Source organism: Haliotis rufescens, unplaced genomic scaffold, assembly GCF_023055435.1.
Source record: "Haliotis rufescens isolate VD_foot unplaced genomic scaffold, xgHalRufe1.0.p SCAF_13, whole genome shotgun sequence".
Taxonomy (NCBI): Eukaryota; Metazoa; Mollusca; class Gastropoda; order Lepetellida; family Haliotidae; genus Haliotis; species Haliotis rufescens.
Window position 1 is genome coordinate 16,551,930 of NW_025963813.1, and position 18,697 is coordinate 16,570,626.

At 38.7% G+C, this 18,697-nt stretch overlaps 2 protein-coding genes across 2 annotated transcripts in view; both read right to left on the reverse strand.

Moving 5' to 3' along the window:
- The window catches only part of LOC124124482 (uncharacterized transporter slc-17.2-like), a 25,348-nt gene extending 22,015 nt beyond the window's left edge, over window positions 1–3,333 (reverse strand). Inside the window, exon 1 of the mRNA XM_046487661.2 lies at window positions 1,651–3,333. The gene's annotated coding sequence lies outside the window, so the exon portion shown is untranslated. The remainder of the gene's footprint in view (window positions 1–1,650) is intronic.
- LOC124124481 (uncharacterized transporter slc-17.2-like) lies at window positions 3,263–17,540 on the reverse strand. Its single transcript, XM_048394843.1, has 13 exons — window positions 17,339–17,540; window positions 16,748–16,840; window positions 11,323–11,406; window positions 10,892–11,058; window positions 10,294–10,527; window positions 9,053–9,140; window positions 8,536–8,631; window positions 7,485–7,609; window positions 6,817–6,966; window positions 6,025–6,157; window positions 5,191–5,341; window positions 4,292–4,382; window positions 3,263–3,496 (listed from the first exon to the last, which is right to left on the reverse strand). The coding sequence occupies exons 2-13, from the start codon at window positions 16,821–16,823 to the stop codon at window positions 3,263–3,265; spliced, it is 1,629 nt and encodes a 542-aa protein (XP_048250800.1). The 5' UTR covers window positions 16,824–16,840; window positions 17,339–17,540.
- Window positions 17,541–18,697: the final 1,157 nt, after the last annotated feature.

Here is an 18,697-nt window from a genome sequence, read left to right on the forward strand (position 1 = left end):
TGTCAGCACTCATCTCTTCTCTCTTTCCCCCACTCCGACTCTCCATTCTGTCAGCACACACCTCAACTTCTCTCATTCCCCCCACTCCGACTCTCCATTCTGTCAGCAAACCATGTTCTAGTGGTAGAGCGTCCGCCCGGAGAGCGGAAGGTCCGGGGTTCGATCCCCGACCGCGTCATACCAAAAGACGTTAAAAGATGGTACTTGTTGTTACCCTGTCTGGCGCTCGGCATTAAGGGGATAAAACAAGGACTGGTCGGCTCGGAGTCAGTATACTGTGTCTGAGTGGGGTATTCATGTTAAACTGCCGCATGGTATCTCAGAGAGCTGGCACTATAAATCGGCATCAGTCCGGACTAGTACAAGCAGCCACACACACACACATGTGCATTCACGTCGCTATATAAGTGCAATAATCTTGGTCGCGACGTTAAACCCCATTTCACCTCACCCATTCTGTCAGCACACACCTCCATTTCTCTCTTTCCCCAACTCATACACTCCATTCTATCAGCACACACCTCCTCTTCTCTCTTTCCCCCACTCCGACTTTCGGTTCTGTCGGCACACACCTCCACTTCTCTCTTTCCCCCCACTCCGAATCTCCATTCTGTCAGCACACACCTCCTCTTCTCTCTTTCTCCGTATCAGACTTTCCAATTTGTCAGCACACACCTCCACTTCTCACTTTCACCAACTCATACACTTCATTCTGTCAGCACACACCTCCACTTCTCTCTTTCCCCCCACTCCGAATCTCCATTCTGTCAGCACACACCTCCACTTCTCTCTTTCCCCCCACTCCGAATCTCCATTCTGTCAGCACACACCTCCACTTCTCTCTTTCTCCAACTCTCCGTTCTGTCGGCACACACCTCCACTTCTCTCTTTCCCCCACTCCGACTCTACATTCTGTCAGCACTCGTCTCTTCTCTCTTTCCCCCAATCCGAATCTCCATTCTGTCAGCACACACCTCCTCTTCTCTCTTTCTCCGAATCAGACTTTCCACTCTGTCAGCACACACCTCCACTTCTCTTTATCCCCCACACATACACTCCATTCTGTCAGAACACACCTCCACTTCTCTCTTTCCCCCACGCGTAGACACGGTGTTTGAAGTAATCATGTAACATTACTTTCCTTTAGAGGTGCTAAATATGTTACGTTTCTTAATTATGCACAACAGTAGGGCGAGCAAAATGAATAACTGTTCTTTATTTGTGTCAAAATGATACAAAAATCCTAAAATGTCTTTGCTGTCACTGATATGTGCCCGTGCTATCACTATTTAAAGTCTGTGCTGTTACCAAAGATCTACTGTGCAGTGTAATCAGTGTTTATTGACCCAAATGTTAATAATATTCAGATTTTCATGCAACAAGCAACCATACAAAATAAATTACCATTCATGTTTTCTTTGTCTTTTAATATATATGTGTTGAAACATTAATTGAACACTCTATGTCTGTGCTGTCGCCTAAATATGTCTGTCCTGTCACTTTTTTTAAAAGCTACAAAAAGCACACTGCTTGAGTTCCATTCTGATATACTCATTATATTTGATTTTTTAAATAACAATTTCGGAATCCAAAATTTATGGTGACAGCACAGACAGATACAAAAAGTGCACATCAAAAGACAACACTTACCAGTTATTTTCAAGACACTTCACCACTGTAAAATGCTCGAGCATATGGTGACATGATAGTACTGGAAAGGAAGTGACCTGCAAAGACCTTAGCCTTCTGGGATATCACAGGTGCAATTATTTTTTGTATTTGTACTATCTGGTGACAGGACAGAGACTGTAACTCTTGACAAGATTACTGTTGCCATAAATAATGAATCCAAGTGGAAAACCAACAGGTTTCTGCTGATGTATTATCCTTTCATGATGTCATGCTACATAAATCACCAGGGCTTTGGAAAGTATTTGTTCCCAGAGACTTTAGACAATTTGAGAAAGTTTAATTTTTTATTTGTGGACAACAAATTTCTGCACAATACTGCACATTTAAGGTATTTTACTGGCTAACATAAGGTTATAGCAGTAATTTAATCAGAATATTGCATACATCTGATAAATAACTTCATTGTCAAGTAATCTGAAAACAGAATTATGAGTTGTTTTCAAGAAAATTCATTTGTAGAGGAAATGCAACTTTTTTAGAGAATGACCCATATATTGTCACAGCCTTTTAAGATACACCAACTAAATCGATCAATTCACGCTTATGTTACCTACGATTTGGATTTCTTTGGTTATTTTATGATCAAGCATGAAATGTGTCATTTTCAAATTGCATGACGTGGTATAAGGAAATAAGTAAAACAAGACCCGTATAGATTCCGGGTAGGCCTTCAGCATCCCATGCATCATCGGGCAGTGGATGCTTGTTCTGTGATGCATTGGGTAAGCTGATCTTCCCCTCCATGGCGTCTCCTGACAGCACTTTGTAAATTAATAAACTGTGGTACTCACAGGTGCTTACATCCTGAGCTCTTTTCTGCGAAACGTTTGCGATGCAAAATGATACGTTACGGTAGGTAATCAAAATACAGCAGTTATTAGGCAAATGTACCACGTGTATTTCATAATGGTACCACGTTACGGAAACGTATTGTCGTTATTCTCCAGACATGCCGCGGTAATTCCCCCAAAGTTTTGCGGAGATGCCGCAGTGGAGACGTGAGTAATTGTGAGAAGTACTGTAGTCATGAACTTTTGTGCTGACTTATAAATACATTTTATTTAATTTCTGAACAATAACACTGTGCATTATGTGTGTTCTTTTTCGTATGAAAGAGTACACTGACTTTTGTATGTATATCCAATATGTTTTGATATGAAATGTTGGTCTTTTTTATACAAAATTATAGCAATGACAACAGTATCTGAGTGGATTTAGACTATCACAGCTTGTTAAATATTGAATAGTATGTCTAGGAGATGTGTTCTCGTTACCTTAGGCTAGCATCTATCTAAAAAGCTATAATTGAAACTACTGATATTTTATATACATTTTTATCTGATGATATGTATTACTTGCTAAACAATTATCATGTGAAATGATGTATAAATATTACACCATGATAACTCATAAAAGCATTTCATGTGGATCTAATTATTATAGGAAAACTTAGTTTAAATGTTATATCATGATAGAAGATTGATTAAGGTCGTAGAAATGGTCTAACTGTTGATGAAGAATGTCCTGGAATATCCTGTTATGTCCAATCCGTAGCTGATTGGACCATCATTTATAGATTGGTTGACATGAATGTCGTGTTGTTTTTAGGCCTCCCGTTGATAACAACATCATTGGTCACCCCCCCTGTTACATCCCGCCCCTCCCCCTCCTCCACGTCCACCGTCGCCTGTTCCACGGCCCAGGGCTGCAGCTCCCCCCTGGCCTGGGTGCCAAACACCAAAGTTCCAAGGATGCAGACTCCCCCACAGACGTAGAACACGTTCCGCCATTCTTCCTGAGTTTTCTGTAAGAAGAGAAAGTCGATGGATCTGCTTTTACGTCATGTTCTTGAGTCGCACCATGTCCGTGCTCACGGTTAATGTTTAAAATCTGCAATATTCTTCCCAAGTCAAGCTGACATTCCATGACCTTACTGAAATACTGCAGCGTTGAGGTGTTGAACGTTGAGCTTGTAAAATTCCATAGGCCCGTATAGGGAGTTTACATGTTACAAGGGGCGGCGGGGTAGCCTTGTGGTTAAATCGTTCGCTTGTCACGCCGAGAGCCCGGGTTCGATTCCCCACATGTGTACAGCCCATGTGTGAAGCCCATATCTGGTGTCCCCCGCCCGTGATACTGCTCAAATATTTCCAAAAGTGGCGTAAAACCACACTCACTCACTCACAAAACTAAACTGTTAAAAAACTTATTCTCGGTAAAATATTTGGGTTCCACTTGAGCATTTTTTTGGCCGAAATCGATCTTTCAGTATGGTACCTCGAGTGTCGAACAGGGCCAATTTTGACGTGACAAGCAAGTGACGTCACGTCAAAATGTATGACGTCATCGTATCCGTAATGGTCGCCCATTTACATACTGTTAAATTACAAGACGGCGACTGACCTGGCCAGTCAGGTAGATAGATTATTTAACTTAAAACAATAATAAATTTCCCACAGTGAGCTCTTTGTAACGTACATGATATGTAAACAGCCTAAATAACGTCGACTAGGATAAACTTTTAGCGTTATGCTCACTGCAAACTAACAGTAAAATAATGATCAAATCTGCGTTAAACCCAACTCACTCACACACTTACATTCGGTGTTAGGATGCCGGCAAGGAGAGGTGCTAACATCCCTGGTGTTGTTGCAACAGTGTTAGAAATACCGAACAATATTCCAGCGTATCTGAAACGAAAATTCCATGTTCATAATTTGAATCCTTTCATTTCTTTGAAGAAGAATTATTATTTACGGGTCGGCATAGAAAAGCTCGCTAATTTATAAATAGTCTTGCGTTATCTGTAACATGAAAATGTCTCAAAAGCTGCCTGCTATTAAATAATAGTTAAGTGAATAAATTGAGTATGCATTTCAAAGCCGATTTGTAAAAAGCTGAAGTCAACAAAGAGAACCACCTTTAAGATCTTATAAGATCAGTATTATTGTGTTGAAACACCCTCCACAACTGAGAAAGTCTCCAAGATTTTTACTGTTTAAAGCTCGCCTAAAACCTCTTCCTGATCTCTCTTTAACGTTTTTCAATGCGATGGAGCGCTTCCAGCATGCATTGCGCATGGAGAATTTCGCGATAGAAGTTTTGGGTTTGGGTGATCCTGGCACAGTCAGGCTGGTTAGGCTCATCATCAGCTCAGGGCACTTGCCTCCTCTACACGCAGTCCAGACAGCGAATGGGACTTCTTCCAGGAAGCGCTGCCTTGTCAAACCCACCCAGAACTTTTCGGAGAATGTGAAGACTCCCTAAGACTGCAGCCTTCTGTATTACACACATCGTCAGAAGGGCTGTATTCCTGGTAGCAAACCCGGCTACTCTCCCAATGTCATTCAACAGATTGGGAGGGTCCAAACCCAAGGCACCGAGACAATTATTATTATTATTATTATTATTAGTAGTAGTAGTAGTATTATTCAGATGTGTGTGTAATAGCATTAGTTTCCGGGGGCTTTTCCCACAAGTTTCGCAGAATCAACCTGCCTTGGAGCAAAGTCGGCGGTGTTGACCAGCACTCCGGCTGTCGTCAATCCCATGAATGCCATTGCAGCTGCTAACAGAAATACTGCAAAATATCGCTTCTCAGCGTCCATAAAGCCTGTGCCAACCAGACACGCACCTGCCCCAAGGAATGCTGCAATTAAAATAGTAACATTCTAAAGTGAACAGGACTATGACTTTCTTGGATGATGACTTCCCGGCTGTTCGTGATTTAGGAGCCAAATGTGAAGGTTCTCCACTGATGGGTCGAGGTGTGTACATGTTCAACTTGTAAAATCCCATATACCCAAACATGTAACAACTTTATCATTACAGATTCACTTACAGTAAGACTTATTTTCGGTAAATAATACATCTATACTGTGACAGCCTGTCAGTACGGTGACTGAAAGCAGGATCATTTATGACGTGACGTGCAAGTGACGTTTCGTCTTTGAAAAGAACCTTTTAAAAGATGATCGTGTGGAGCCCATTTATGGTTTCCCCCGCTGTGATATTGCTGGAATATTGCTAATAGCCTATTTACTCACTCACTCACTCACTCACTCTGAAAGATGTTCAATAATTGAATATTTACGCACGCCCTCCCATTTAAAAGTATACAGTTTGTTTCAGTTTCATTTTTTAACATTTTTATAATTTTCAAACAGACCACACAGTAAACACAATACTGACCGGTAGAGTGATGGGGTAGCCTAGCGGTAAAAGCGTTAAGCCCAGGTTCGATTCCCAAATGGAAACCCATGATCTGTTATCGCAGCTAGATATTGCTGGAATTGGGCAAAAAAGAAAGGAATTAAAACCATACTCACTTACCAATACTCTGAAATATCCGCCGAGTGGCTGTTGTGCTGAGGTATTTCCTTGACCGGAGATAGTCTGAGACCTGACCGGCCAGCAGCCCAAAAACAGTCTGGCTGGTAGAGGGGACGGCGGACAACAACCCGTTCTAGGTGGAGAGAATGGTATACGCATCTCTCTCTTATTAATACATCAGCCTGTTATAGCCACAATAACACAATAAAAACGTTGCACGCAAATTCGGATGAAGTCGCATCACAGAAAGCTACAAATCTACCATAATGGTTCCAGTCAATATTCATCAAATGGCATTATTTTCTGTGTTCATGCCATGTGATTTCCGAAAAATAAAGACTACTTATAGAATGGAAATGTTGTTTGTGAAAAACAAGTTTAGCCATTTAAAGGTATATTCTATAAAACCAAATGTCTTCACATATAGTTTGCATGTTGTTTGTCAGTCAATCCCCATCTCTCTGCTGCTCATTAGAGGCGTCTAAACTTATTCGAATGCCATTTAGAAAGTGGCCAAATGTAACAAACCCAGTGTGGTTTCGAATTCCGGACGGGACTCGGTTTAAAAAATACAAGAATCTGTACTTTACAAAGAAAGTGTTATCCCATATATAACGTTTGTCAGATTTGCTTGTTTGCTTGTCAACCGACACTGACAGCTTTTGAAGTTGCAAATAATATCAACCAGTTTTTTGCTTTCGTCCACTTTCGATTATTTACAGCCGGCCGTGATACAGCTGAGCGTGGTGTTACCCAATAAATTAACAGACGGGCACACGAAAATGTACATACCTCTGCTATATCAAAGTTCAGAACCTCCTTGAAAAACGTAGGTGTATTGGTCGTCAGAGTGTACACGAGCCAGGCGAAACACACATGTCCGACTACAAACGCCCGAAACGCGGGAGACACCAAAATGGCCGCCCATGGCGTTTTGTAAGTCTGCAAATTAAGGATTTAACGGTATGTTCATTCTGAATAAAGTCACTAATAATAAAGTCATTAATTTGATGGAACATAGTTATTAAGAGGATTGATAAAATAAATAAAATATACGCATAAACATAAAACTTGTTTGAGGCCATCATAAATTTAGATAATGTAACAAATGAATACATTTATGTGTTGAAAACTAAACCCTGCCTACATAAATAATATAAACCTACTGAAGACCATTGAATGCAAGGATTGTTCACAGGTGAATAATTCCTCATCTTATTTTATTTTATCAACAAGAAAGTAGTTTGCAGTAATTTGTATTATTTTGTAAACCTAGTTAAATTTTAACACAATTGTTAATTGTATAACATTTCGTTGTAATTTCTTGGCTTCACACTCAAATTCAAACACTAGATTTCTGGGTTAACTTTTTGTTTCAGTTATGAAGTCGACACTCATCAGTATATAAGAATAAAGACGACAACGAGTGATAAATAAACAATGAGATAAACATTAAAAACCTGCGATGTCTCCCCTATTCCCTGAATAATGTAGTTCCGCTCCCTCTTCGAGATTCGAGGATGCTGAGCTGGTGTGCTGGCGATCGTTATATACCACAGGCAGCACCATAACATCGATATAGCTCCTGTAGACATAGACACGTACACGACAGATAAACATGTATTATCTACGTTATATCATGAAGGTTATCACATAATACAAGGACGTGTACCAGTACAGTTGTCTCCACATTTAAAGTGAACCCCCTTTAAGTCGGACAATACAGTTCCCCCGAACACCATCCGGAGTAACCAGTTTTCGGGTTAACGAATCAGTGTCAAGAAATACTTCTGACAGTTTCTGCCGTTTAAACTGTTGACGTTCGACATGTTGGTTTCCGCATTACTGAAATTTCCAAGCCATAACAAAATGAACTAGTCAATTTAGTACGTTGTTTGACAGTTCATTGCAAGTGAATTTGGTCTGTTGAGGCCGTTTGAATGTTGGTGACAGCCTGTTGAACGTGAAAGGGGTCCAGATGGACAAAGAAATGGAATAGAACGAGTACCGAGCAGTCATCAAGTTTTTGACTTCAGAGAATAATAATGATAAGTGCATTTAAATGCGCCAGATTCCATTCACCAAATGGATGCTAATAGCGCTACACTATTATTACCCCGGTCAATGGATCAGAGAGCACTCGATTTACATTTTCAGCTCACCCAAATGTTAACCTCAAGAAATTCATAAATTCACTTGAGGAAGACACGGGTCTAAGCCATGGATACATTGAAACTATTATTCATGAACATTTACAGATGAATAAGATATCTGCTTGTTGGGTCTCAAACTTTCTAAATTATTATCCTAAGGAAAATAGAACTGACATTGCCAGAGAAAATTTAGAGCTAATTGAGGAGGATTTCGCCCAATTAAAAAAGAGATTAGTGATCCCGAGTGAAAACGTCAGTCCATGTAATGGCACCTTTCCACTTATTTCCACAGTATCCCCCCCCCCCCCCCCCCCCCCCCCCCCCTCTCTCTCTCTCTCTCTCTCTCTCTTATGATTACCTGGAACATAGAAAATGGACCCCCAGCCATTATCGAAACCATAGATGCACATATATCCTGATATTGTGAACGTGGCTATGATTCCAAACGAAAATCCTGGAAGGTAGAAGTAAAACAGTTTTCAATATGTATTTTAAAATTCACAATTACTATCATTATTATTATTATTATTATTATTATTAACATGTTTACTCCGGGCTTTCCTCCAAATTCAAGCTTACACGCCGTATTCACTTAAATACTACTCAATGAAGCGTTTAACCTGTCTCGGACACACTTTTCTAAATATATTAGAGATTACCTCGATTATTTTCACAGTGGTAAAGCTTGGGTATCGTTAAACATACCAGGTTTCACTCCTATTCCTATTACTATTGGAAATATTAAATCTTTTTTGCCTGGTAGCTTTTGGGAAATAGCTGTTTCAACATGTGTTACATTCTGACTTTTCTTCTCAGTTTTATCTGAAGTTTAATTCCCAACGTGTATGTCATCATCAATGACAACTCGCACTGACCTGAATAGCAGATAGCTGTAAGTATGGTTCTCTCCAATGGCGGCGCCCATCTGCCAATCATGGACTGTATAGTCGGGTTAAAGACTCCCTGGGGAGTGCAACAAAAAATGGCATAGTCTTGTGACGGTTTATTGTAAACATTCGTTTTTAAATTGTTGATTTATTTATTTATTTGTAGGTCTAATAATGTCAAACAAGCGTAACACGCCATTTTTTAATGATATCGCATTCTCGCACTTTTTGAAAACTTTCAAATGTCGAGATTGCCAGATCTTACATTATTCCATACTTGTTGGACCAACGGAATGAATTGCCTTTGTTCTAACGAAATGTATGGTGGCGTATCTGTGACGTCTTACCAATTTAATTTTTTTTTGCGTTATGGTTGTATTTTAAAGGATTCTAGCTTGATATTCAATGTAATTCAATATACCCTTATCTGTGTTTAATGTTTGTGTTTCGGGAGATTTTATGAATATGCAGTTGTTGTTTTTTTATTTGACAAAAAGACGTTTTCGGGGAACGATTGGCCCAGTCGTCTAAGGCTCCGCGATTCGTTGTGCAGAGTTACGTCCCTTGGGCACGCCAGAAAGATATGATTGTGGGTTCGAATCCCTGTTCGCCCCGATTATGTTTCTAGGTTTGTCAGCACCATACCCGTGCTCGTGGGTTTCACCGAAGTGGTAAACGTCTGAGACCTGTATCACTTTGGGCTTTCCTCCCACATTAAGCTAGCGCTGACACGCCGTGATATTACTGAAATACTATTAAAAGCGGCGTTAAACGCAACTCAATCACTCAATCACTTAAAGACGTTTTAAGATACACATTTCTCTTCTCTTTTGCATTTTCGGTTTTTTGTTATTTGAAAACGTGCAAAACTCCTAACGAAAACGTGTAATACACGGTGTATTTTGAAAACACATACATTGAAATTGCGAAAAGATTTCATTGTGTTTTAAGGGCCACGTTGGAGATGAGGTAACCATCATCACTATCAACACTTTCATTGGAATACTACATCATCATCAAAAGGTTAACAGCAAACTTTTTTGTCAGGCCGTTCCGAAATACTTACTGAAACATACATGGACATATATTGCTCGACATTGCCACATGAAACACGCGTCGCCATGTGGCTGAAATATACCGATGCGACGTTAAATTTTAACTCACTTACTCATAGGACACTCCTGTTGTGTGTCTTCCTAATCCAGTCAAAACTACGTCTTTCAACCTACCATGGCCAGCCCAAGAATCACCCTCAGTGCATACACCAGATAGATGGACGTCCGGGCGCTGATTGGTAGAAGCAATGAGGCGGTCGAGCCAATCAGCATCCCAATAAACATGACGTTTTTCCCGCCATATTTCGCGGCCAGTATTCCAGATGGAATCTGTGTTACCATGTACCCATAGTAATACGCGCTGAGAATTCCAGACTGTTCTCCCTTAGACCAGTAGAACTCCGCATTCTAGAAATACAGTTTGTGTCTCAACATTAGTTAGAGAAATCACCAATTATTGATTGGCATTCTAGTAGTTGGTGAGTTAGTACGAAAACGTACAGCTTCTGGTTTATTGCATATTGCGACGTTTCGATGTAGATTCTTTCCCCGTTTTCAAGCTGGAGTGATAACAATCAAGTGACACAGTAAATGTCTTTCACGTGCATGTTGATCGCAATCCAGAAAGTGACACTAAACTGTAATGCTATAAGTCGTAATGAACAATTTTCCGTAGGTTCTGAAACTCCCATTACACTGGGACCCCTTTCCAGTTTAAATGTAGTTGTTTGTTTCTATTAAAATTATATATTTTCAGAGACTATGAATGTACCTCTGATTGTGTTTGTATTGTCTTTGTACCGTTGATGTAGTTGCCGGTGGTGTCGTTGACCATGCACACGATGGCCATGCTGAGATTTGACCTGTTGGTCTCAACCATAACTCCCCCCAAAAAAACCATTAATACCACAATCAGTCTTTGAGAACAGCATATCGAATCTGAAAATAGAGACGTTGTTTGCCATTAGTGCAGGGTTAAACAACAAATATACCAACAAACAAACCAACAAACAATCCGATGTTGGTAAATAAACAGCAATTCTAAAACTACTTTCCCATCTCCTCACAGAATAAAATGAAGGCATCGCTTTCACTTATGTTGTAGATATATACGTGATTGTCTGTTTAAGGGCTCCAACTTTCTTTAAACGTCCCATGCCTCCAACAATAACAAATGGCCAATCGCTTATTTCGCATACGTACGGTTCGAGTGTTCTGCATCATCGGACAATGGATGGTTGTTCTGAGATGCAGTGGGTAAGCTGATCTTCCCCTCTATGGCGCTCCCTTTTTAGAAGTTCACATCACATTAATTAATGTTTTAATACTCTATGAATGTACTTTACTGCTTTCAAGTGCTTACCTCGAGTGCTCCTTTTTGCAAAACAACCCGGTAATTAGGCAAATATTCCATAGTTATTTCATAAAGGCACGATATTGATTATGCAAAACGTATTGTGGTTATTCCACAATCAAGAATCATGCCGCGGTAATTTCCCAAACTTTTGCGGAGTACCGCGGTGAAGAGGTGAGTAGTTGTGAGCAATGGTGGATTTCTGTGCGCGACTTTATGACGTGCTGTTTCATTTAATTTGTGAACAATAAAACAGTATTTTTGTATGAATGAGTGCATTAAACATTTGTATGCATATCCAATAGCTTTGTATGAAATGTTGATGTTTTAACACAATTTATTACACTGACAACAGTGCCTGAGTGTAACTAGATTCTTGAAGATGAAAATCTTATATGGGTCATTCTCTAAAAAAGTAACATTTTGGCCTATGAAAAAATAACAAATCAAAATTCATTTTTGAAATGTTTTCATTGAGCAGATAAATAACATAACAAATTACTTTAAGTGTAAAGTGTGCAGGCTTAATGTCTTTTTTTCTTACACACCTGTGGGTGAGACACCCATTTGAGATAACTGGTATCAAACATATGTGTGAGATCGAATTCCAGGCCCCTGATTGGTTACTCCATGGTGATGACCTGAGGTCAGATGATGACGGACTACTTTCCTGAGTGTAATTCATAAGTTGCTCGTGCTTCAGTCGAATGTTCACCCTCGTACGTCTGTATTGAACCACACTCCGGCGAAGTCGAATAAAATTCAAAATACATCACGCAGACTAATACACTTCACAGTTTTGAATTCCACCTTCTGTTTATCATTTACTGTCATTTAAGCCAATTCAAAATTACTGAAAGTGACTTCTGGAAATTAGGTACATGTAAATCTCGCCAAATCACAATTTACGGCATTATGTAGATATTTACTGTGTGTTTAGAAATCTAAATATCGGATATTTACTCGAATAATTAAAGTGGAAAAATAGCATATTAGCGATCACGGGTATCAAATCACTAATGATAATTTTGAAACGTCGCTTATAAGCCTAGAATCGTTTAGAATGTTTGCGAAAATACGCATACACGAACGACGAAGTGTACGTTCCGCCATATTGGATTGTGTTTACAAAATGCAGGTTATGAGACGCCTATTCGATCAGGTATATTTCAAACTCAGCTGCTATACATGCATCCCTGAATTCCTCATACATTTTCGAAGCAATGGATAAATGGTCTTTGTCACCAATGCAAATTATCTAGGTGAAATCATGAGAAATACATTAGGTATGGAAACGAAAACTGTGCTCGAAAAACTCGGAAAATTGCTGAATTGTAAACAAAGCAAAATTCAGATTTTACACTGTGTAGCATGTTTAGAGGTACTTTCATCTAATTGTTGCATACATTGGCTCGATCACGGGTTTGAGAATATTCATGGGAAAAGTATCGTTGCACTAATTATGGAAATATACATTACAATGATGTGGTAAATTCAACAGGAGTCGTAAAAGTTTCCGTCCTGTGTGAGGCCATGACTGACGCTAAATCACGCACAACGATGACGGTAGTTATCTGCATTTCTGACTAATTCTCTTTGTTACATTGGAAAACACGGTAAACAAATAACAGTACGCAGATTGTCAGAATGTTTCTGATTACTTACGTGACGCATTTATGTGTATACGATCCCTCAATCAACGAAAATCCTCCTCTGGAAATCCCGCTTACTGTTGTCAGTGAACACGCCATTTTGTAAGTAAGTCGGTAACCGGTAGTGATGTCTTACGGAAGTAAACATTGTTGTACATATTTGGTAATTTCTTTGAGGTGTAAACTTTAAACTTGGCGCACAGCATGTTCTTTGTTTTTGTCTAGTTTGCATTTTTATCATCGCCTTGATAATCCACAGATATGACTGAAACCTTTTTGTGTAGGGTCACATTATTTATGAATAGTAAGCAGCACATAGGATGACGTCACTTATGACAATGGTGTTATGTATTAATGCGCTACTGCAATCATGAGAATAGACAAAATGCATCGGTTTGATGCTAAAAAGGTGCGATTTTAGGGTGTGTAAGAAACAGATTACTGCACTCGTGCCTGTCAGATACCATTGATCTTACAACTCGTTGTTACAAAGCGTATCTAACTCGCTTTCGCTCGTTAGATACGTTTTGAAACAACTCGTTGTAAGATCAATGGTATCTGACAGACACTCGTGTAGTAATCTCTATTTCCTTTTTGTAGAAAACTATTTTTGGCATCTCTGTACCAAATGTCTGTGCTGTTACCGTGCATAAAATTCAGTTTTTGTCTCCGAAAATAAATCTAAAATGAATTACATTTATGAAATGGTTGTTGCATTTTGGCACAGTTCATAAACCAACAGCTATAAAATTTCATTCATTGGGTTTACTAAATTATTAGACTGTAAATATATGCATACAATGAAATTATTAGCAGAAAGATGAAAGATAAACTTGTCTACTGCTTACACTAAAATGGAACTACCATTATTCTATAAGGTAATAATAGTTATTACACTCACTTTATGAATTATATATATTTCTGTCAGCAGAGTTGAAACAATTATAACTTTTGAGATGCAGAAACCTGGTGACAGGAAATACATTCATGGTAACAGGACAGACAACATCGTAACAGGAAAGACAACATATTTTGTAATTGCCAAAACTATAATAACTAATTCTGTGTTTAGGAAGCAAAGGTAGTCAAAATGAAGGAAACTCAATGAAAGTGCACTTCAAAGTGTTAGGTGTATTTTGTATGAGACACTAGTTAAATAAAAACATGAGGTTTGGTAACAGCACAGACAAGCAAACATTCATAAACAAATCTTATGTGGAATTGCTCATCTCAAAAATAGAACTTGGTCAGAAACTATACCAACAACCTTAATGGCACTTCTTGAGGTTATTATGCTTATTCCAAGCAAAAGCCTGAAGGGACATGAGAATAGTCAACTTTCAAAACTTCAACAGTAACAGCACAGACAAAGTCTGATAACAGGTTTGCACTTTTACCAAATGATAGCATTATATGACAACATTCCGTAAATCATTCTTGACCTCATACATGTGCACATTTAACACAGGTTATTGTTTGCCATGGATTGTTTCCAACATATCTTCCCACAAAGAAGGCTCAACATCGTAATAGTCAGAGGACAGTGAGATTTTGGAAGGCTCTGGTACCAAGCTAACTATGTCCTCAAAATGGTACCAGCATTTGTCTTTAGGTTTGCGTGGCCAGAAGAAACGATTTGCATTCCTGTACTTTCCCACTTTATGAATACATTCCACAAAAACTGCACCTAGCTTTATATCTTCAACATAACCAGGATATGATATGTTATACACAATGTCAACATATTTCCCCAGGCATTCATTTGTATCAACTGGCTGGTGTATTTCCTTTTGTCTTACTCATACACTCCATTCTGTTAGCACACAAACCTCCACTTCTCTCTTTCCCCCACGCATAGACACGGTGTTTGAAGTGATCATGTGACATTACTTTCCTTTAGAGTTGCTAAATATGTTACTTTTCTTAATTATGTACAACAGTAGGACGAGCAAAATGAATAATTGTTCATTATTTGTGTCAACATGATAAAAGAAATCCTAAAATGTCTTTGCTGTCACTGAAATGTGCCTGTGCTGTCACTATTAAAAGTCTGTGCTGTTACCAAAGATCTACTGTGCAGTGTAATCAGTGTTTATTGACCCAAATGTTAATAGAATATTCAATTTTCCTGTAAGTAACAAAAGCCTAAGGGATAGTTTTGTTCAATGGTTCAGTGTCTATAAAACTCTTTCTCAAAATCTCTATTAAACACTAAATGTTTGTGCTGTTACTGTTAAGTGTCTGTGCTGTCACTGTCACTCATAGACACGGTGTTTGAAATGATCATGCAACATTACTTTCATTTAAAGTTGCTAAATATATTACATTTCTTAATCATGTACAACAGTAGGACGAGTAAAATGAATAATTGTTCATTATTTGTGTCAACATGATACAATAGTCTGTGCTGTTACCAAAGATCTACTGTGCAGTATAATCAGTGTTTATTGACCCAAATGTTAATAATATTCAGATTTTCATGCAACAAGCAATCATACAAAATAAATAACCATTCATGCTTTCTTTGTCTTTTAATATATATGTGTTGAAACATTTATTGAACACTGTGTGTCTGTGCTGTCGCCCAAATATCTCACTGTCCTGTCATTTTTTTTAAAAAAGCTACAAAAAGCACACTGCTTGAGTTCCATTCTGACACTCAAATATACTCATTATATTTGATTTTTTAAATAACAATTTCGAAATACAAAATTCATGGTGACAGCACAGACACCTACGAAAAGTACACATCAAAAGACAAGACTTACCAGTTATTTTCAAGACACTTCACCACTGTAAAATGCTTGAGCATATGGTTACATGATAGTACTGGAAAGGAAGCGACCTGCAAAGACCCTAGCCTTCTGGGATACCACAGGTGCAATTATTATTTGTATTTGTACTATTTGGTGACAGGACAGACACTATAACTCTGGACAAGATTACTGTTGCCAAAAATAATAAATCCAAGTGGAAAACCAACAGGTTTTCTGGTGTTATTAGCCTTTCATGATGTCATGCTACATAAATCACCAGGGCTTTGGGAAGTATTTGTTCCCAGAGACTTTAGACAATTTGTGAAAGTTTGATTTTGTATTTGTTGACATCAAATTTCTGCACAATATTGCACATTTAACGTATTTGTACTGGCTAACATAAGGTTATAGCAGTAATTTAATCAGAATATTGCATATATCTGATAGATATTTTCATTGCCAAGTAATCTGAAAACAGAAATATGAGTTGTTTTCAAGAAAATTCATTTGTACAGGAAATGTTACTTTTTTAGAGAATGACCCATATATTGGCACGGCCTTTTAAGATACACCAACTAAATCGATCAATTCACGCTTAAGTTTACTACCGATTTGGATTTCTTTTGATATTTGGTGATCAAGCATCAAACGTGTCATTTTCAAATTGCATGACATGGTATGAGGAAATAAATAAAACAAGACCCGTGTAGATGATATTCACTCTTACATATACACTTGATCATCATGAGATGGTTAAATGCCCCAACTTCAACATATTGCATTTTTTGGAACCAAAGGCCTTTTTTATAGAACGGACTATGTCTCCAGGAATATCAAATGGCCAATCCCTTATGGCGCACACTTACGGTTCGAGTGTTCTGCATCATCGGGCAGTGGATGCTTGTTCTGTGATGCATTGGGTAAGCTGATCTTCCCCTCCATGACGTCTCCTGACAGCACTTTGTAAATTAATAAACTGTGGTACTCACAGGTGCTTACATCCTGAGCTCTTTTCTGCGAAACGTTTGCGATGCAAAATGATACGATACGGTAGGTAATCAAAATACAGCAGTTATTAGGCAAATGTACCAAGTGTATTTCATAATGGTACCACGTTACGGAAACGTATTGCCGTGATTCTCCAGACATGCCGCGGTAATTCCCCCAAAGTTTTGCGGAGATGCCGCAGTGGAGAGGTGAGTAATTGTGAGAAGTACTGTAGTCATGAACTTTTGTGCTGACTTATAAATACATTTTATTTAATTTCTGAACAATAACACTGTGTGTTATGTGTGTTCACAGCTTGTTAAATAAAGTTTAACTAAACGGAGAAAAAACAATTAAGTTTATCCAAGCCATTCATATTGCTTTGGATATTTGGTGAACAATTTTATTTATCAATCGTGTCATTTTCAAATTGCATGATATAGCACAACGAATAAATAAAACAAACAAACCTGAATGTTCTTTCTGTCCGCGCCCGCAAGCCTCACATCAACACTGTATTCTAAATAATCTCGGAATGATCTCAGTCAACCATTATTGTATTGTATGTATCCTTAATGGTTTGAGCGACGTCTTGTGATCAGAGGTGGTCCGTTTATAAGGCTATATTCCAACCTCGAGTTGCATTGCGAATACGTGGTGTTCTGATGTATGTCTGCGTCATTGATACTGACCTCGTTACTAACAGTATGCCAGAGCATGCTCTGCGTGAGTCACTGCGCCCTTGGGAGATCTATTTACAGGCAGGTTCATCCTGTTTCAGCAACAGTTCGTTTGGCTCCAAATGAGAACGATGAATTGCAAAATAACTCAAAATCGGGAATAGTCAATTAAATATCAATACGGTACACGGCAATGAATACCCTGTAGCTAACAGTATCTGCTGTCTGTTATTTTTTATCCCTTCACTGGAAAGAACTGTTTTCGAAACTATCATGCTGGCGATTAGGTGCCTCAGTCTGGCAGTGTGGGTTCGAATACCTGATGGGACCCAAACAAGTACTAGAATCTGTACTTTCCTAATAAAATGTTATCCCCAATATAACATTTGTTACATTTGACCACTTTCAAAATTGCATTGTGTGTTCATAGCTTTTGGCCATGGGAGCCGTGCCACTTGTCAGCGGGGTACACAAAGAACGTGATCTAGACTTTCAGTGGCTGAGTGGGTTAGGTCGCTTACTCTGTGTGGTGACGATTAGGCCTCACTCCCGAATGGGATACAACCCAAAAACGTACTAGAATCTGTTCTTTACTGAGAAAGTGTTATCCGAAATATAACATTTGTTACATTTGACCACTTTCAAAATGGCATTGTGTGTTCTTAAATATCATGTTGTTATGTGTACAAGTTGACATCTTGACCCGTAGTTCACTTTGCCTGTGTGAAACTGTATTTTGTTTTGTTAAATATCTCATCTCATATTCATCACAAAAATGTTATACATTGATACAAATCCTAAAATATCCTTATGAAACTAAAATTGACACAAAGGTGCACCACTATGAAATAACATTGTCGTGTTCACGCTGAAAAAGCACCAGTATTCGACTCGTCTCTATCGCGCTAAATGACATCGAAAGTAAAGACAAATATATTGAACTTATTTTTGAGTGTTGTATGTAAATACTTTAACGATTATGTCCCGGAAGCCATGTGTTACAGGATGTAAGTTAGATGACAGGAAAAGTCAGTGATATTAAATAGATATATATTCACCTATGGGCGACAGTGGAGTAGTTTGCGAGATCGACAAGGCAGGTAACTGGGTATGATGAGTGATGCTTACATGAAAGCTGGTTCCATAGCC